Source organism: Plectropomus leopardus, chromosome 2 (assembly GCF_026936395.1).
Source record: "Plectropomus leopardus strain MGB_pleo_1.0 chromosome 2, ASM2693639v1, whole genome shotgun sequence".
Lineage (NCBI taxonomy): Eukaryota > Metazoa > Chordata > Actinopteri > Perciformes > Serranidae > Plectropomus > Plectropomus leopardus.
The window spans coordinates 16,364,395-16,385,404 of NC_142177.1; the positions used below are offsets into that span (position 1 = coordinate 16,364,395).

Here is a 21,010-nt window from a genome sequence, read left to right on the forward strand (position 1 = left end):
TAATAATAGTGATTTTGCAATTTATCACATGTATCACTCTTTGTCTTCTTTTTTCTGCAGTCTGTTTGCAGGAAGCATACCGAGGATTACCTTCATCAGTGTGGGAGGTTTCATCTTCCTGGGAGCCTATGAGAAGGTCCGCCGCTCTTTGCTGTATTAGCTCGTCCTCTGTGACTGTCCTCAGCTCTGATGTGGTGGAGCAACAGCAAGGGAAGCGTCTCTGGAAGTAGCACCCTCGTCCCCTGGAGGGCCTCCGTGCTGCTGGGCCTCGGGAAGCCAGAAACACCTGGTGCTTGAGGAGGAAGAGTCATCCATGAGCCTGATCGCATTACCCGCAGCGCTGCATTCCTGCTCATCTGTGCCCTGAGTTTCAACAGCCTGAGCTCACACTTCACCAGCGGTTTGGTGAATTAGAGCCACACCCTGTCACACAAGGCTAGCTATGAAGCATTGTTACTGTCCAGTGTATGTGTGTGCGTGTGTGTGTGTGTGTGTGTGAGAGAGAATCATTGAGTTATGGTATTAAAGACTGTCTCTTTTTATGCTTTGAGGTGAGGTTTTGTGATTTGAATCTCTGCAGGCTGCCCTCTAATGCTTCCTCTTACGTGGTGTCATGATCATTTTAGTGTTTTAGCCATATTTTTCTCTCTGATAAGCCTGGCCACCTGTGTTAAAGAGCCACCGAGGGAGAGACGCAGTAATATATCTCCCGCTGAAGCACAACTGATCTCATCCACCTGCAAGAGCTTTAATTTTATACTTAAGATGCTGACAACAATAGAGCTTTGTTAAATTAGCAAGGCTTTAGTTTTATTGGGAGCCTCAGGTGTCCTGCACATTTTTGTTTTTTGTATTACAGTTTAGGGTTTATTTTGTGTTTATTGTGAAATGTTTTTATTTGTTTGTAAGCTTGGTTGGATGATTGATTGACTATATTTGAGCTGATGAGGATTTCTGACTCTCAGATGTGAAATGGTGGGCTTATCCAAAGATAGTTTGATAATAATAACAAACCTTTTGTTAATCAAAAAAGCAGGTGATACACGAGTAGATTTAGTTTTCAGAGAACATCCATTCACTCCTCCATCAAACGAAGATGCTCGCAAGTGCTAAAAAGATACTGATTGTTATTGTAATTTGAGTTACTTGTTGGCTTTTTTGCCAAGGCTTAGATAAGAAAATGAATACCACTCTTGTGACTATATGGTGAGTGTTAAGTCGTAAATTAAAAGATTATTTTCTTTTTTATTCTTTTGTTGTTATTTTAGAATTATGTAAGTTAAATAGCTCAACAGAGGGCAGCGATGAGCCGATTAATTTAACACTTGGGGCCCGCTTTATTATTATACACACATATTGCTCTGCACACAAATGGGCTTTTCAGAATGAAGCTTTGAAAATTATTATATATTGATATAATTTTCAACTTTAATTGATTTCATTATTTTTGAAACTGTGAAGTGTCTATATTCTGATATTTTCAATATCAGAACTCATCATAAATATCAAATATTCATTAATTTTAAGAATTTTAACCCTTTAAATGTCAGGTTTTTGTTTATTATTTTCAATATACTACATGCTAAATAGATTTTTTTTTTATTACAGCCTAGGATATTTCAATGATAAGCAGCAACATTGATTTATATATATTATTATTTTTTGTGCAAATACTTTACTTCAGAATTAAGCTATAAAAAATATTTAAAATTAATATAATTTTCTACTTTCATTGAGTTTTTTTTTATCAACATCAGTCCTAATCGTAAATATTAAATATTCATTTATTTTTAGCATTTCACAAAAAAAAAAATAATATCTTTTCAATATACTACATGCAAAGTCGTTTTTTTGTTGTGTTTTTTGATTATTACATATGTGATATGTTAATGATTTGCAACAGCATTAATTATGACTAATTGAACTAGTGGAAATAGCATATATTTTCTCCATATGCCAAATATGGTGAAAATGACATCATCAGGTGGAAAATCGCAAAAATTACAAATTCAAAGGCAAAAGCCTAGAATGACACCCAGAAATAATACAACGCATATTTGTTATGATTTGATGGCTGTGGGATCAAACATTTGCAGTTTGACTGGGTTTCATTGGCGCACTTTTTTGCAGGTAACAGTATGAATGTAACAATTTTGTTTACACAGTGTATTTTATACTTATTGTAGAAGCTGAGCTGGAAATTCCCGGATTTAACAAAAATGCACTATCTTGCTAAAATGCAAGCCATATGCATGAACACAGCCAAAATTCACAACAACAACTAAAAAGAAGCATGAAAAGCGCGTAAAATGCGTCAAACTTCCGGCTTCCGGTGACGCAGTGGAGAGAGATGCCGGCACGCGCTAATTTAATTCATATCAGCTGCGCAGGTGCGCGTGCTTTGTTACTCGTGCACAGAGAAACAGGTCGGAGAGAAGATTTGTTCCTGTCAGTGTTCAGACGACCGCAGTGACGCTGTTGGTATGTTTACCTGTTGTTTGACGGCAGCAGAAATAATAATTATCTCCCATTTACCATTCGCATATTAAGTAGCGGCTCGCGCGCTTTAAATGAATTTAATTAATTAAATTAAAGTGCGCTGCAGCCATAGCATTGTGTTAGCTTAGCTTAGCTCAGCTTTCCATGGTTTTATTTATGCTAAACCAACAGGCTGCTCTACATATTGACAACGCAGACTGGAGAGTGGTATCAATCTTCTTATCTAAATCTCGGCAAGAGCCTATTACACAAAAACATACAACATACATCCTTTGAGAATATGCATTAAAAGGTGCTGTCACTGTGAAGTATGAGTTTGTACCACTAACTGCAGATAAATTGCACACAGTCAGATTTATTCGGTTACTCTCATGCATTCAATGCCATTTCCTAATCTGGGAAACTACTTTAAGTTTTAGTGCACATAACCTAAGGGTATTTTCCACTTGTGGTATCAAGCTGTGCAAATGGATTTGATTATTTGCCAAGTGCTGAGGCCTTAAACCACAATCATCTGTATGACTAGATGGAGTGGGGAAAATGTTTTTTGTGTGTGATTTGTCTTAATTTAATTATCAGTAGTTGTCAGAGGCGACTCAAGTCACTTGAGCCAGACTCAAGTCACAAGTTTGATTGTTTTGGACTCGACAAAATCAAAAAAGGCTTGAAAATTTGACTTGGACTTTAACATTAATGACTCGTGACTTGGACTTGAGCCTTTATAGATTCAACAGATTAAAAAGGTGAAATGTTTAAAATATGTTTGTTAAAAAGTTTGCCACAAATCAATTAATTTCACCATTTCCTATAATGTTGATGGTATTAATTCCTAGTCGACGCTTCATTCCCCAGATCTACTTTGTTTGAATCAATCTGACAGCATCCAATCACGTTGCAGAAGAGAACCATGAAGAACTGATGTTATATTACAAAGCACCACTTGGAAAATCATGTAAAAGATACTTTACTTTGTGTCCAAAAACTATGTAGTTGTTCAAAAAAAAAAAAAGGAGAAACAAAACACAAATTGCAGTATGAAAAACACACGGGTCTGAAATTACAGACGGAGACACAACAACTTCCAATAAATTTGTTTTTACAAATAAGTACAAATTTTAAAAAGCATTCATGATTTATGTTTTTTTTTTTTGTTCCGTTGTTAAAATGGCAATACATTTGGTGGAGTACTCAACTTAAAGTTTAGGACTTGAAGCTTAACTGTCTTGAATTAGGACTTACTTGTGACTTGTGAAACAATGACTTGGTCACGCCTCTGGTATTTGTGACGATATAATATAAACTACAGATGTAATTGCATCTGGCTTTGCACAGGAAATGATCCGTATATGAAAACAAAGCTGATTAATTATTACATAACTACAGGTTTGAGGTGCAACAATGGTTGGAGTTAAATGTATGAATGTTCTAAATTGGTGGATTTCTCAGGGATTTATTTTGTGGTTGGTATGTTTAGGATATGATGTATTTTCTTGTGCATCTGCAGTAAAGAGATGTTTTCTTCTACACAATCCAATTGTACAAGATGCTTTCCGCTCTTCAGTCATGTATCCCCAAAAAAATTATTACAATATGAACAAATCATTTCTCCAAGTCTGATGGTCTTTCTCACAGCAGACTTTTTGACTTGTCACAGTAGGAAAAGCACAGATGTTGCTAATAACAGTAACAATGGCTCTGTTCCCTTGAAGTGCTTCAGTGAGCGAGACGGTGATTCAGCACGCACAGAACCTGGAGCCTGAAATCAAAGCAGCCGTCAGTAGTTTTATTATTTACACCTGCGCTGTTCCTCCTGTGTAAAGTCAAAAAGTCTTCTGTAATAACGGCTTATTGAAGGAATCATTGAAAAAACATACGCAGGAACAGTTAGCCATAACACGAGTCGTTTCCCCTCTTGTGTTCAGCTGATTAGCAGCGTTGTCCTTGCAGGTAAAACTGAGGACTTTGGGTAAATCCTGTCAGGAGATGGATGGCCTCACAGGTGGGAGTGTTTGTCATGCTTGTCACTAAGCTGTTGGCCAACAATGGTCAGCGTGTGATTGGTGGAGGCCACAGCCGGTAGCATGTCAATCATCCTGTGACAAACATCCATCTGGAATGCACATTCTGGCCATCCGCTGACCTCAGTCCGCCCCGACTCAATAGCAAATATTTTAAACAGCCCGCAGAAGGAAAAGATATGCCTGCTGTCTTTGGAGCTTCAGGGAGCCAGCACACATTCCTGCTTGGAAGATTAGCTTTGTGTGTCTGTGTGTTTGTGGTCCAGGCACAAGCGACTTCACCGCTTTGAAGATCAAGGTCTCTGGATTTCACGTCTCCGTGCATGCTCCGTGACTTGATGGCTTCTCCGTGAGCGCTGTGACATGTGAGTCCCGCTAAATGCTAACTCAGCTGTTTGTGATTGTCATTTTGTTGCATGCAGGCAAGAAAACAGGCAAAACACTTTAAATAATAGCAAAATGTGATTTTATTAGACACTTCAATGCCATGTTAGACACTTCACGGTTTCAGCTTTGACATTGGTACAACGGTTTCGGACAGTTTGTTTCAATAAATTACTCAGAAGAACATTGAACTGCACGTCTCTCCTTCTTGTCCCTTTTACCTGCTACACTGGGATTGGTTTTCCAGCCGAGATCTCTGATTGGTCTTGCTGGTAAAATCATCTTTGATAGGTGCTATCAGGTGTAACCAGAGGAGCGTGTCCTCCAGCTTACCCGATAAGGCCACTGGTAACAGAACGCAGTTCAGACGAGGCCGTGCGTACATTAGACAATGTAACTACTCTCGTGAATTGTGACCCAGTGTATCCAGGGATTGTGACAGTCCGGGGAGCATCTGACTGCATTAATCCTCCAAGTTTGGTTATTTCACTAGCTTCCAACTGTTCACAGCATGAACCTTTTTTTTTATATAACCTCAAACATTATTCAACTGTAGCGTCGATAAGAACGTTATTGTTACACTGTGGGGATGTGACGGACGCAGAATACTGGCCATTAGCCTGCGAATGCACGACGGTGGATGCTGAGGCACATTACAGCAGTAACACAATAAAACACCATTCTCCCTGATTCTCAACCTTTTTTTTGAATTCATAGCATAAGAATGTTACAATTAAGCATTCAGCCAATTAAAGGTCAGTGCTAGTGTGCACTTCGCTTTAGATTTCATAATGGATGTGACCAAGAGCACATGGCAGGCTGTCCATACTGAGAGATCATTACTGGTTTTAACAGCGTATAAAAGCAGCTGTACGCCTCAATTTAACCACATTCGGTTGCGAACATGTGCCAAAGTCACTTTCTTGGACAAATAAAGAAACTAATCAGAGTACAGAGAAGACTGTTTTCTCCCAATTACATCAGAGCAGCTTCGCAGTAACTTGTGTTGTGAAACAGGTGGAAGAGCCTTGATGGTACAGTATGTACTGTCAATTTTACCGTGTTAAAGAAGGTGGAAAGTCTCCTCAAACAGAGGAGATTCCTGCATTCCTGTCGGCAGATACCATGTACACTATCTGCTTCTCTGTGATGTGAATATAAAAGTGCTTTAATGGACCACCCACAAATATCCCAGCCTGAACCATCTGACGTACCAAAATCATTACATCGAAGCTCTTCCTTCATACAATAACAATGAATGTGAACTGTGTTTCTGTAAGGCCATGGTTTGTCAAAAAAAACATTCAAGTGCAATCAAGTGTTCGTTTTGTTTGCTATAAAGAGTGTACCAGGATCTCACAAAAAGTCTCTTGATAAATGCTATTACAAGTTGAGTTCTCTTTGATCATGCATTAAGGCACCGCAGCTGAATGTTGGTAAATGCTGAAAAAGGCTGTTTTTTTGTTTTGTTTTTGCTTTTTGAAGAAAAATAAAAATACCATCACTCCTTTCTTTGTCATGCACATAAATTCAAATACTCTTTTGTAAAAGTTATATAATATATAATATAAGAAAACTCTTATGTACAGTCAAATGTCCAAAGGTATATTTCTCTTTTTCCCCTGCACATACAATATACTGTACAAGATTCCCTACATTTACATGCTTCAAATGCAAGTCACATTTTTTGGAGCTAGAATTTTTATTGGTCACCTCCCAAACGAAGGTTTTTAACTATGTACAGCTGATAACGCTCAGATGGGACGCCACCCACACAAGCTCCACCTTCAAACTCCGGATGCCCCCTGCCTTGTACCTTCCTGGTGCTCCCTTTCAGTCCAGATCCAGGAGGCTCAGGATCCATCGCCTCGATATGAGGTAGCAGTTTATTTCCCAGTGCAAAAAAACTTTAAAAGTCCACTCAGCTACTGCGAGTCCACTTTTGGGTGCCTGCTAGTCGCTGGCTCTCCTTAGGGGGGTGCTCTCATTTTGAGAGGCTCTAAGGGTGTGTCCATTGGACAGCAGAGTTTGTCTGAGCTCAGGCTCACAGTCATTGTCGAGTCGGCCGTGGCTTGTGACGCCAGCCAGCTTCACGGGTTTGTGGAAGGAGTCCTCCTGTGATGGGGAGCGCGCCGGCGTTTGTCTACCTGCTGATGAACACAGAAGAGAAGGTGGAGGAAAGGGAAAAAAACAGGCAAAATCAGTGACACGGCATGTATGTAGGCAAATATGCAGTCAGCTTTCGGATTCACAGGCAGTGGAATGTATGCATAGGGCTTTGTTGACGTGCGGAGGTGAGAATTGGTATTCGGAGGCCAATTCCACTGTTATTATTTCTCGCTAAAGAGTCTGAATCCTAGAACAGGCCCAGACGTGCAACTGCAGGAGTTTGGCAGCAGTGAGAACTCAGTGCTTCTCTGCAGTGTTTTCAGAGAGATATCCTGAGGGGTTCTGGGCACGCAACTATGACACACTGTCACATTCTGGTAGAAGCCAATCCATCAGCAATGATGTTCAAAGAAATTTGCCTTGACAACGGTTCCTTAATTCCAAATAGTTTCTGATGGTATCACCTGATATTACTGATGCAGAAAAACAGAGAAAGTTTGGGGCTTTAAAAAGCCTACTGGATGAATTAATGTTTTTGTTTATGGGATCATGCCATTGGCATTTGTAAGCAGTTTTTGTGTAGATTCTGAGGGCTACAAACTTAACTTAAAGCATTTAAAGTACATTTAAATTCACAATTACCCTTTCTGTCATGTTGGCTCAGCTGGAACGTATTGTGGTTTTTGGGAAACGTGGATCCTTGCATGTCCTTTCGAATCCCATTGGGTGTCCCGTTGCAGAGCGGAGGTGAGTGTGGCCCTGCGTCGTGCAGCTCCCCTGTATGACAATGAGAGTAGGGTGGAGGAACCGAGTGTTGTTGGTACTCCGTGCCTCCAGCGTTGCCAAACCCATGTGTCAGGTAGTCGGAGTCTTTGGAGTAGCTGCTGCCGTTCTCCATACAATCCGTACACACTACTGCGCCGTCGAAACCTGCAAGCACGCAGGCAGGGAGAGAAAAAATAAATGATTTGGAGACAGAAAATCAACAACTGTGTGTCAACACTGTGGTTAGGGTGTCTGCTGCAATTATTACTGATGCTGAGCAGGCCTTCGCACACAGCGGTGCTCCTTTCATCGTTATGCAACAGCACCAGCTTTGCTCATGGGATGTGGGTGAAACTGCTGGGGAGCATAAACATTTGGCAGGCCGAGCAGAGGCTGAACTGTCAGGTACCTGTGGTGTCTACGATGTGTCCGTTGGGCTGAGGTCCACCGCCGGCCTCCACGCGGATGCACACATCCTGCCGCTCGGACAGCGTACCCTGGGAGGAGAGGTAGCTGGGTACGTCTGGAGGAACTATCGTCTCATCTGAGAGAGATGACAGAGCCAAACACGGGACATTACAACCAGGGCTAGAACAATCAGTGCAGTCATACTAACATATTACCCATACTACCATACTATTTAGTGTGCCAGCTGCTTGTTTTTCTTCACTTACCAGCCGATAAAACAAAGGCAATCTACTGAATGACTGGTAGTATTTGGAACCCACTAGCCACAGTGGCAGGCAAACAAAAAAGTCCATTTCCAACCCTGTTTAGTATGTCCAATTATATGGTATGTTAAAGCAGTATGCCAATAATGCATCCAGACACATTTTGCAGTATGCATGCCAGCATGCTTTTCTGGCTATTCTGATTCACAGTTTCTGTGCAGTAAAAGATCCATCACAACGACTTAGCCGCAGACAGATGACAGCTCATCGACCGCTGACAGAAGCCGCAATGACTATAATCAATCCACCAGTCAATCACAAACAATCTACAATGTAACTTTAAAATTAAAACTACATACATCGCAATGTAACATCACCAGAGCTCTAAGGGTTGACCTTCGTCCCTAGCAAACTCAGCGAATTGCATTTTGTTTCATCTCCAAAGTAATGTATAAGTAATGATAATGTGAAGATCTGCTGTGTTTCAAATTGCATGCTTCTTCTTTTTACTTAAAATTCGCTCTACAGACAGCAACAGATATATGAGCAAAAGGGTCAAAGTTAAATACGCAATGTTGTGACCAGGTAGTGTCTATCAATTGTATGAATGCTGTATGCAACAGTGCAAAATGTGTAAGGGCGGTTGCAGTACGTACTGAAATGTTTTGGTTTTTTTTCCTTTCTGGGGGATTATAATTTGAGAAATTAAGAGTGTAAAAAAGAAAACATGTGCAATCCAGAACACAGCAAATTTTCGATCTTATGTTTTTAGCTAGCTCCTGTGAGATCGCCTAAAATAATCCAACATCAATCTGTGATCACCTGTGTTGGTAACACTGCACTCTTCGCTCTTCTTTCTGGTCTGGTAGATGATGCACACCCACACCAGCGATGTCACCACAATACTAGTCACCACAGCGATGACTATGATTCCTATAGTGACCGTGCTGGGCCCTGCCGGCGGTGTGCAGGTGCTGCGGCGCTGAGTCACCACCAGCTGGCTGTGAGCGCGCTCCGTGCCCAGGGTGTTGGACATGAGGCAGGTGTAGCGGCCAGCATCCTCCAACAACGCAGACCCGATAACCAGCAGCTGATTCCCGGGGGTGAAGTGGTGTCTGTCGGAGGGGCGCAGCGGCTGGTCGTTGCGCAGCCAGGTGATGCGGGGCGGCGGGCTGCCCAGGGCCTTACACTGCAAGGCAACCGTGTCCCCCACCACCACGCTGCGGTCCTCCAGGTCCTGGGCCAGGTGGGGGGTTTCTGTGGAGGAGAGGAAGGATACATTTCTCACCAAAAGTTTGACGACTCCAGTGTTCCTGAGGTGAGTGATTTCTATTATTCTGCTGTTATTCTGTGACATCAAAGTTTCTGTTCTCAGGTTTCTGCTTGTTCACAGTATTGGTTACAGGCTGATGAGTCAGCTGGAGTGACTGGGCACAAAGTGTGATGTTCTGAGTTTGATACTGAAAGCTTGATTAGCTCAGCTCATGATGATGGTCTCATCTAAAAGCCTCAGTCATACATCTGAGGTCATATCTGCAAAGCTGACAGGTTCTGAAATCAGTTCACTGGATCATACATCTGAATTACACCACACAAACAACATTTCTCTTGGGACAGGATCCTCTTCAGAACAATGATTTCACTGTTTCCCCGGCAACTTTGCATTCTGCTGAATGGAGCACATTGAAATGAATGTGAGTGTACCAGTGTGTGTGTGTGTGTGTTGAGGCAGGCCTCTCTCAGACTGAGCACTTCCCCTCACAGTGGGACATACACAGATTAAGAGATCTCACTTAACCCACTTCAGTTGGCCCTCTCTCTTCTATCAATACTTTCTCCGTCTCCATCAATCCTTCTCTTTCTACTACACCCCCTCCCCCCCTTTCTTTTCTCTAAAGCCTACCTTCCCCCACACACTTCTAACTCCACCATTCCAGTTCTTCTTTGGCTCCCATTTTTCTTCCCCGCCACTCTTTTCCAGACAGGGGCCCCTCGACTGCAGCCACCCTTCCCCTCTCCTTCCCCTCCGTCTCTCAAACCCAAACATCACAGATTCAGCTGAGAGGCATGGTCGCTAGCTTCAATATTTTACATTGCTGAGTGGATTAGCACTCAGCTTGAACTGCTGTGAAGTCTAACAAGTCTCGCACGAGTTGCACAATATGCAAATGTGTCGCTAGAATACCGCCTCTACCAGTCCAACTATGTTAAGTATAGAAACTGATGCTTCTGAGCTCTTTAGGGGAGATTTGAGGCTTTTAACTATTGTGTGATAGTAAAGAAAACCCCCAACTCCCAACTTTTTTAAGCTCTGCTCAACAAGGGACTGCTTTGCTCAGTTCAAAGACAGAGGACAAAGATGATCTATGTCCTGAGATAGTTATAGGAGAACAGCTCCATTTTGTTTGATTTACCAGTGTAAAACAGCCAATAAACTGGGAGCACTGAGGCCTGCAGTGAAGCAGCCATGACTGTCCCTCCCACCGAGAGAAGAGAAGGGGGGTGGGAATGCCTCACAAACACCCCTCTGTGAGTCCCCCTTGCTTCCCCACCATCCCCCCTTTGACCCCCAACTGTGACCTTTGGCCATTGACCTGCAGCAAGGCCACAGCTGCCGAGAAAAGAAAAATATAAAGCCTCTCATTCTGCAGCCTCAGATTGACCAATTCCCATCTGAGCGCCAAGCTATTTCCAAGTTTTTTTTGAGGATGTGGGAAATTATCAACACTGCGCTGCACAAGTCAAAAATGAGCAGCATTATTGCTTAAATACTCTTACCCAGTACGGTGAGGGTGGCGTTGGCAGAGACGGTGCCCGCTGTGTTTTTGGCAGTGCAGCTGTACACGCCCATGTCCTCCGGCTTGACGTCCATGATGAAAAACACATCATCATCGGGCATGACATGCATTCGGCGTTCCCGGGCAGCAGGGAAATCCGTGCCACCGTCCTTCTGCCAGGCGATCTGGGGTGCTGGGTGGCCCTCTGCGGCGCACTCCAGCCTCGCTGTGTGGCCTGTCCTGATGGTGCTGTCCCTGGGAGTCTTCACGAAGGAAGGGAGAACTGTGGACACAGGGGGCTCCATTTACTTTTGTATAGTCTGTGCAGAACAGCATCAGCACCTTTGACCTTTATGTATTTAAAGCAGTTCCCTCATTTCTAGTGATACAGATCTACACTATCACGTGCGCAGGCTGATCCTGTTGAAGCAGTTTTGGGTTAAGAACATTGACAGCAGTTGTTCAGGATTACAGAGCATTACACACTCGGTCCTACCCACGCTTTCACAGCTGGTACAGGCATTTGAACCAGTGAACTTCTGTTAACTAGCCACAATTCTAACTTCTATAGGTAAGGCAATAGGCAAAAAAAAAACGATCCTGCCATTACAGCACCAAGTGAAGAAGCAGCGAGAGGCCTGATGCACAGTTGGGCAGCAAACCAAAGTCAAAGATAAATAATCTCCACTTGCAGAAAAAACAGAGTGACAGAGCGCAGAGGAGATGGCCCCTGTTAGCACTGACATGCAGATAAATCAATTTGTTCCGAATACCATCCTGGAAGAGATGGAAGCCAAGCGAAAGGGAGAAGACTTTATTTGAGTGAAAGAGGAAAAATCCGCATGGCCACTAATCTCAATCGCTCCTCTGTCAAACGGGACAGTTGAGATTCAGATAAGTGCAACATAAACAGGCATTTTATTTGGTGGAAATGATGTAATCATACACACATCAACAGAGATGTGGAGTGTGATTGTCGTCAATCTTGTCTAACCACCACTAATATTCCTCCATTTTCCCTCACATTTTAATTGCTATCATGCTGATTACAACAACTTTGACCCAACTCTCTTGTTCAGTATTTAACAATACAGTTGTAGTTAGTAAACAGGCTAATGAATGTCTTTAACCTTTTCAAAATCAACCTACCGTTGACAATGAGGCGAGCCTTGCTGGAATAGGTGGAGCCAAAGTGATTGGTGATGATGCACTGGTAACGGCCTTCATGTGCGAAGGTGACATGCCGCAGGTGCAGGATAGTGGTGTACTCCATCACGCCTCCACCTGCGCCTGGCATGTCCGATGTTGTGCCTTGGTGGTGAGCTTGCACATGGGCGTAGTTCTCCGTCTCGGCGTGGCGAAGCAACTCCTGGTCTTTACGCCAAGCAAAGGTCATGGGTGAGGAGCTGCTGCTCGCAGCTGTACAGGTTAGATGCACATCGCTACCAAGGACTGTCACAGAAGTTTCTGGCTGCACGGTGATTTGGGGCTTTGGAAGGTCATCTGAAGTTGGAGAGTGATTAGAAAAGCAAGAGTAGGAGGAAGAAAGAAAGTGAGAAAAGGCAAAAAAAAGAAGAGGAAAAAAAGGAGCCCCGGAGTGAGGACAGTTATTGGAGGGATGAGATAAAAAGAAAAGACAAATTGAGTTGGAAGCATAAATCACGATCCAACGTCAAACATCACAAATGTCTCTCAGTAGGTGTCTGCTGGCTATGCATAAATGGATGAGAAAGAGGCAAATAAAACACATAAGGAGCCATTAGCATGTCTGAGTTCAAATGCAAAGCCAAACAAAAACACCACACAAACAAATAAGTGCAACTATGTAAATAACAGAACAGCGCCAAGCTGTCAGTGTGGCTCATCTCGGCCTTTAACGCCTCTTGCACAACACGCCCGCCCACATAAACACAGATTAACACACACATTACTCACCGCACACAAAGCTGCTGGACGGAGCCTGGAAGATGCTGGTGCCCTTGAGGCTCTCCGGGTGGGCGCAGGTGGCATTGACACCTGCCTGCAGACCACGTGTCACCAACCAGTCAGGCAGCCAGTGGAGCTGGCAGTCACACAGGAAGCTGTCGCTCTGAATGAGACTGTAGAGGAGAAGAGTGAGTACATGTGATGCATAACCCATCTATTGCACCTGTAACAGAGTATGTGTTCTGATAGTGTGTGCACATGCCAAAAGAACTGAAGTGGCTGTTTCTGCATGTGTAGGGAAGTGTAAATGCATCAGCGTAACTCACAGGGTTTTGAGGTTCTTCATTTTGCTGAAGGCATCAGGCTGAATCGAACGGATAGCATTCTCTCCCAAGTTCCTGTTGGGACATTCACACATTGTGTCATTAACTGTATACACATTACAGCCACATACACACTTCCATTAGCAAGAATCTGACTTTTAACCAAGGTGGAAATATTAAAGCCTGTATGTCTGAGGAGTCATGCCAGCTTTTCCGTCTCTCCCTGCCCTCATTTGACAAACGCCTGTGAAAGAGCTTATAGGAATTCCATTTCTTCTGTGGAGCTCGCCATATGCTCAATAACTTTGTTCCTGCGCAGAGGCAGGAAAAAAAGGCCAAAGTTGAGATTGCGCTAGGCTAACGAGAGCGAAGCAGCTGGGCGCTCGCGAAAGCCTCTGTCTTCTCCTTTTACAAAGACGCTATTAAATTGCTAGCAGCCTCCTCTCTGCCAGCTACTTTTGGCAATACCCCCCCCTCGCCTCACCCTACACGCCACCCTCTCTTCCTCACTCTCTCTCTCTCTGGCTACGAGGAGGGGGGGCAGCCAAGCATTGTGGGATACTCACAGGTGTTCCAGGGTCTCCAGGCCAGAGAAGGCTTTCTTGGCCACTGACTTGATCTTGTTTCCAAACAGAGTCCTGCCGTTTCCAAACATGAAGGGTGTCGATAGATGAAGAGAGAGAAGAGAAGGGGGAGGTGAGGAGAGAGAGCAAGAGAGGGAGAGAAAGCACAATTAGCAAGGCTGAATCTGATAAGAGTGAGGGGGATTGAGGTATTGGAAATCTGAACTGTGTGGAGATTAGCCAGGAGGAAGGGTGAGGGAGATTGGATGGGGTTGGACTGTGGGGACGGGGGGGACGGGGGCACCTGGGCTCCGTGTCGCTCTTCAAAGACCACTTTTATCTTTATTAGAATTCAATAGCAATGACCGAGCAGGGCAGTGTATTTATGTGTGTGTGTGTGGGGGGCTCTTTTCCCCTAAAGAGCGTGTAAGAACACACGTGTAACCATGTGAGTGTGTGTCTGTGCCTGTCAAACCTGGTTTTTAGCCAAGAAATGAGTTGCTGTTCCCTCTGATTTGGGGTGCTAATCTCTTCCAACCCTCTCCCCGCTGATATCCCCTCACCCCCTCCCCTTGCTCCTCTCCTGTTATAGCCTTCACTTCACAGGAAGAGGAGACACGGCTGGCTGCTTCACAATGAAGACCCCAGTGTTTGAACTCATCCACATGTACACACAAACAAATGGCTGTCTTGTCACAGCGACGATAAGAGCGCTACTTTGCAACTTTTATCTGAGAGGAATTAGATTAGGCCATCAAAACAAATATAATGCAAGATCTACTCATCATTTTCCTTGGCTCGGATCTGTAAGACCCACTTCCCTCCCATGTGGTGGCTTTCACAAGCTGCTTTAAGGAAACCCAGTGTGCATGGTGGACACTTTGATGTCTCACCCCTTCTTTCTCTTTTCTGCATCTCTTTTTCCCATGGCTCGCTCTGCCAGGGTTTGGGATGCAGCGGGCCGCTTCCGCCAACGCCGTGACAAAAGGGGCAGGGTCAGAGGGCGGGGCGTGTGAGGTGTTTGATGTTGATGACTGAATGCGGCTCTCAATTTTACCCTCTCTCAGTTCCTAACAACAGGGACTGGGAAAGAGGGGACGAGAGGAGCGGAGGCATGGAGGAGAAATAGAACTAAGCCTATTGGGGAGCGAACCCCTGCCAGCTCGAAGAAAGGCCCTTTCTCTCTCTCTCTTTCTTCCGCTCTCTCTCTTTCAGCGGAGCTCACACTGGGAACCATCTTGGCTGGACATCATCTTTTCATCCTGCGGGTTGATGATTACCGCTTGGTGCCAGAAACTCCTCGTCCGTTCTAATTTCTCAACTTGCCAACTCTCAACTTGAACTTTTTGCTAGCTGCCTTGACTAAAACATCTGAGTAATCATGAAAAAAAGATTCACTCTATCTCCTTTTTGAACCATTAGCAGCAAAGAGAACCCAGTGTGGCTGTAAAGCTACAGTGAAACAATGAAACCATGAGATGAAAGCCACATTGAACTGGAGGAAAACTGGCCTGAGCCTCCACAGTATGATGGAGGTAAAAAATTGCCTTCGATGTGATGAACAAGCCTTGTAAAAAAGAAGAGGGGCCCTATAAGTCATTGCTCAGTGTGAACACTTTCCTACCAAGTGAAGTGTGGGGTCCTGAGGGGACAGATAATATGAACTCCGTGGCCTTAAATTGAACTAGTTAAACTTGGCCGGCACTAAGTCGGGATCTGGGGGGAAACTTTTGGATGCAGGAAAATGAGAATGCTCACTTTTGTTTCTCTGTTTTTGAAAAACTGCGGAGAGAATCCCAGAATCAGTGGCAGGTTCAGGACAGAGGGATGAGAAGGAGGGGGTGATAGAGAAGAAGAGGCAGAGGGAGTTAAAAGAAAGAACGAGGGGAGACACTCACAGCTTGTTGAGGCTGTCCAATCCAGAGAAGGCCCCGTTGGTGTCCTCTATTGTGCCCGAGATGTCATTATGGTCCAGCTCCCTGTGGAGAATAAGAAAACGAGGGGGATAAGAGAGATGGAAGGAGGGAGGGAGGAGAACAGGGACAGGGTTTGCCAGCGCTGAAGCGTTTCACAGCCTTGGCAGAGGCTGCTCTGGAAGTCACGGGTTACCCCTTCGCCCACACTCCCCCCCCCTCCCTCCCCACATCGTCCTCCCCTCTGCACCTGGCCTTAAGAGCCCCTCTGCCGCTCTGCTCTGCCAACCAAGCGCATTCCTTCCTTAGAGGGGTGGAGAGGGAGTGTGCATGTGCGTTAGTGTGGTGAAGCAGAAATCAGCACGGGGAAACGCATGTATAATTCATGACAGCATGGAGGGATTGGCGGGAACACAATTGCTTTGCGAGAGGCACAACAGTTGGGTCTGCTCGTCCGAGGGCGCAGGTATGGCACAGCCAAAACTAAAGCCAAGACTCCTAACGAGGTTTGGAGCTGCAGCCAGGCAAAGACAAAATGGATTCAATGAAAAGACTAAAAAGAGAAAAGAAAAAATGGGCTTCTTTTAGAGCCTTTGGGGGTTTCCAAACACTTGTTGAATGCACTTAATTTCCCTTTGCCGGGTCTAAAGAACCACCTCTGTAGGTGAAGTCATTGCTGCAGAGGAGCCACTGCTCCACCCCTCTGCACGCTAATCGAAAAGAAAAACAACAGAGCGGGAGAACTCCTCTGAACCATTAAAACGCTTTCTTTCAAACTTGAGAAAAGCCTTTGAGGTTGATGATCAGCCACACCCTCCCAACATCTCCACAATAGCACCCTCCACTCCTCCTCCCTTTGCTTTCCAAGCATCCTTTATCCCCTTCTGCTTCTTTTCAGACTCCATTGGCCGCTGTCTTAGTTAGACTGGACAGGGGCTGCCAATTTCCTACTCTTTCTGGCTGGCTGCATGTGAATGGCCCCTGCCTTGTTAAAGCAAGGCCAGTGGTAGGGGCTGTAGAGCAGAGAGACCGGGCATGGAGAAGGAGGGGGGGCCCGATGAGCCAACGACCCCCGTGGCCGAATTAGAGGGCAGACTGGCTTGTTTGGAGCTTTCACACCCCGATGCAGGCTCCAGCCCCATGCCAGCATGACCAGCAGCACAGGCCCAATTAAAGCTCCCCCGGCTCCTTTTCAGGGCCCTGCCTATGCCTGTCCTCCCCTCTACTGATTAGATTAGGTCTGCCTCAAAGACACAGAGCGCAAGAGTGATACGAGAGAAGAGATCAGGCAAAAATCAAGACAGGGATAGTGTGTTTATTGGGGGATAACATGTAGAGATTATGGAATACACTTAGGATAAAAGAAGGGTAGAAATGGGCATTAAATGTGCTTTAAAATGGTAACACCAAAAGAAACAAAGTGAGCAATGAAAGACAAGAAAGGAAAACATGAGGAAAAGGTTGAGATATGGCAGTCACAAGCTCAGCTGCCTATCCCACCCTCTATTTCCCTCTGTAGCTAGTTATCTTGCACCCAGTGTGCCAGCAGAGAGAGGCCTTGTGTGCCTTGGCTTGTCACCCTGCTGTGAGAGAGAGCTTGTCTAGCGAGCTCTGGCACAACTCCCCTCACTGGCTCTCTCACTAGGACGAGGCAAAGCCAAAAGGGCCTTGGTTAGGAACCAAGACCCCCGAGTCTTTCTCCTGGATTTATCCCCTGACTTTCTCCCTTTCATTCCCTCCTTTTCTTCCTTTAGGCCTGTTTGGGCTTTTTGTGCAAAAGGTGGATCAGCGGGAAAAAGAAACCTCTGGCTTTATTCATGTTTTCTAAAAGCAGGGAAGGATCTCGAGGGAGGTGAGCGACACGAACCACTTTTGGATCCAAGTTCGTTCAAGAGAAAACAAAAACCCCAAAACAAAACCAGACAAAAGGAACAAAGTGGGAAAAGACACGTGAAAAATAAGGAGTTGCCACAGAAACCTCGATAATAGTGATGCAAGAACAGCCTGTTAAAGTAAAAACAATTCATGAATGTAAATGAGATCAAACATGTCTTGAAAAGTAAACAACTCCTGCTTGCCGAAGTCAAATGAGGGGACTACGTCAGCTCAAATATCACAGAGGCAAAACCAATATTTAACACCTCAGCTTTCACTGCTCCCAAGTGGCACATCTTAGCCTTATCGTCACCAGGGGCAAAACCGTAATGAGTGGGTTGTTAGAGCGCTTGGTAATGGCTGTTGACGGGCGGTGTGGGGTAGTACTTACAGGATGCGTACGGCCTTGAGGCCTCTGAAGGCTCCCTCGTTGATGTGGCTGATGGAGTTGTGGCCCAGTCGGAGAGTGTGGAGATCCCCCAGCACAGCCAGACTGCCTTCATCCAGACGAGTCAAGTTGTTGTACGACAGATTCCTGGAGAGAGGAACAGAGTGCGAGACAGACAGGGAAGAGGACAGAGACAGACGCAGAGACGGAGAAAAAGAGAGGAAAAAAGGGAGGGAAAAGAGAGAAATGTTCTGTGTGAGGTCTGGAAGGAGATGACAGGTTGGCAGAATGCTGAGGCAGCTCGCGACATCATTATACTTAAATTTCATGGCTGATTCAATGTCTATTTGCCACTCTGTGATGCAATTTTCCATTGTGCCTTTTTCCTCACCACAAGATGTTAACAGAGAATGGGCTTAGCAGACCTTAGAGCTCAGTTGTGGTCCTAACCGTTTGACAGGGAAGAAAATACGTTTTTGGTTGGATTTTAACATGTCTACAACCTCCATTTATAAGCCTACTTGAGCATGTGGTAAACCCCAGGGGAATACACTGTCACTCATGTGTACTGAGGCACTGAAAATTTTACTTTTTCTCACATCTAGACATCAAGTCTCGGTTTTCTTAAAAGCAAGGTTCACGCAGGCATGAAAAACCTGGAAAAGTCATGGAATTTTGCAATCACATTTTCAGGGCCTGGAAAAGTCTTGGAATTTGTAAAAAAAAAAAAAAGGTTTTGCTAAAGTCAAGAAATTTTGTTGTGTAGAAATTGTGAGATTTTGTTGACATCACATACGTGTTTCCATTTTCTTCCACGTTTTGTCTCTCCCTTCATGTGTGCTGGCTAACTGAATTTATGTTCGAATAGTTTGAATCTGAAATGTTTGAAAAACGCAGCACAAGTGGGAAAAGGGGGAAAAGTTTTTTACTGGATGAGAACAATACATAGATTTCCAAGAAGTTTAACTTGTTTTAGGAATTTGGAAAGAAATATCACAAAAAAACAAGATGACACTTGAGGGAATTTTGGATTACTGATTTTACATGACAAACACGTCACTCAAAACTTACTGTAAAAATCTCTTTCACAGCATGTATGTAATACCTCTTAATTAATCCTACTATAAATGACAACAAATCCCATAATGGTATCTTTGAAAAAGTAGTCAAAGGCAGTATTGTGCATTTCATTGCCCTCGCTGTGGCCCTCACTGTCTGTCTCTGTGGCTGGGCCTCAGGTTTGCTTGACCAGTCATGTGTGCAGAGATTCTCCCTGATGACCAGCTCAGCCTGGCCCATTGGGAATGCAATAACGGTCTCTTCATAAAGACGACTCACTCTCTTCTATCAGTCATGGGGGTTATCGCATCGTTGGATAATAAAAATCATGTAACCGCTGACTGGTGCAGCGCCGGGAGGATGATTCAGGGATGGCGCTGGGAGCAATCTGTCATTCAGAGACGTGCGCACAGGAAACGGCATTGAGATACACAGAGCAAACCCAACATGAACGCCGTCTACCTCATTCTCCCATCTGACTGTTAGTCATAAACAAACATAGGCGCCAGCCGCGCCACAGATACCGCAGGCTACCTCGCAGTTAGCAACGCCTCAGCTGAGCGAAGCACTTTACAGCAGCAATACGACTGTCATGTCAACAGAACACGAAAGACCCTTAGATAATAACTCCTCACTCGGTAGACAAAGGCCGCGAAGGCGATCCTTCAGTGTAATTACCACAACACAACCGGTCGAGGATTACACGCCGGTTTGCAAAACCCCTGCGCTTCAGAGCTGAGTACAAAAACTCTTGTCAAAGGGCCTGAGTACCGTTGAGCCCTGCTCTCATTATGGGATAAACAGGCTTATTCTGAGAATAGCGTAGCGTATTGAGTGTTAAAGCACAATGTCATTTCACCCCGGGGAAGGTAGATGGCTGATATGGTTGGGGATGGGTGAATTTCAAGGCTATAGAACACAGGGTTTACATCCCCAGAGATGACAGGAAAGATTTTGAAAGCAAAATTTCACAAATTTCACTCCAAGATACAACTTTTCTGTAGTAAAGTTGGCCTACATTGATTTTTTCCACTGCAGTTTTAGGAACTCTAACCCCTGTCTACAGAGCTGATTTTTACAAGAGGACAAATGGCGAAAGCATTTGTGTTCTCCGGCTAATTTAAATGCAGGTACTCACAGTTCCCTAAGCTTTTGGCAGAACTTCCATCCATCAGGGTTGATGCGAGCTATAGAGTTGTTGCTGAGGAATAACTGCTGAAGGGAGGTCAGGCCGTACAGGGAACCACTGTTCACCTCTGTAAGGCTGTTGTAGTCCAGGTGACTGCAAGAAAAATATCAGGAAGTAGGAATTTGAGGATCTTGAATACAATGGCTGACAGGCAACAGAATGTCTGGAGTTTGGTGGTAATTATTATGCCCTGAAATGACTGCATCTGAGGCAGCAATTCTGAAAAATTGCAATGTAATTTGTAATCATTACTGTGTTATCTAGCATGTAATTAAAATAATGTGTAAAAAAATTGCAGCTAGTGAGCAAGTTCCAGTAAGTGCAAAATTATCTTATTCTTAATTGGTTTGGTGGGTGAGTATTCCAGTAACTGGTTCAAATGGGTTGTTTCAGGCTATGTGCTGCTGCCAAAACTGCATAAATCAGATGTTTAGGATAAAAGGTTAGTTATATATATTTATGATTCTGATGTGGCGTGTAAAAATACTCTATTAATAATATTATGTTCATATATTGATATTGATTTTTTTTTTTTTTTCTTTTTTTTTTTT

At 44.3% G+C, this 21,010-nt stretch overlaps 2 protein-coding genes across 3 annotated transcripts in view; one reads left to right on the forward strand and one right to left on the reverse strand.

Moving 5' to 3' along the window:
* slc25a26 (solute carrier family 25 member 26) overlaps positions 1-1,248 on the forward strand; it is a 64,351-nt gene extending 63,103 nt beyond the window's left edge. Inside the window, exon 10 of the mRNA XM_042511225.2 lies at positions 61-1,248. Within this exon, the coding sequence (XP_042367159.2) occupies positions 61-160 (100 nt within the window). The 3' untranslated portion in view covers positions 161-1,248. The remainder of the gene's footprint in view (positions 1-60) is intronic.
* A 3,718-nt stretch (positions 1,249-4,966) lies between these two features.
* The window catches only part of lrig1 (leucine-rich repeats and immunoglobulin-like domains 1), a 39,040-nt gene continuing 22,996 nt past the window's right edge, over positions 4,967-21,010 (reverse strand). Inside the window, exons 7-18 of one of the 2 annotated variants that reach the window (XM_042502651.2) lie at positions 20,409-20,552; positions 18,215-18,358; positions 15,934-16,014; positions 14,039-14,110; positions 13,476-13,547; positions 13,159-13,322; positions 12,373-12,726; positions 11,225-11,506; positions 9,269-9,703; positions 8,185-8,319; positions 7,653-7,940; positions 4,967-7,048 (exon numbers count right to left, since the gene is read on the reverse strand). In XM_042502651.2, coding sequence (XP_042358585.2) covers positions 6,855-7,048; positions 7,653-7,940; positions 8,185-8,319; positions 9,269-9,703; positions 11,225-11,506; positions 12,373-12,726; positions 13,159-13,322; positions 13,476-13,547; positions 14,039-14,110; positions 15,934-16,014; positions 18,215-18,358; positions 20,409-20,552 — 2,365 coding nt within the window. In that variant the 3' untranslated portion in view covers positions 4,967-6,854. Of the gene's footprint in view, positions 7,052-7,652; positions 7,941-8,184; positions 8,320-9,268; positions 9,704-11,224; positions 11,507-12,372; positions 12,727-13,158; positions 13,323-13,475; positions 13,548-14,038; positions 14,111-15,933; positions 16,015-18,214; positions 18,359-20,408; positions 20,553-21,010 lie in introns of both variants that reach the window. The other variant, XM_042502643.2, reaches the window with a different exon arrangement.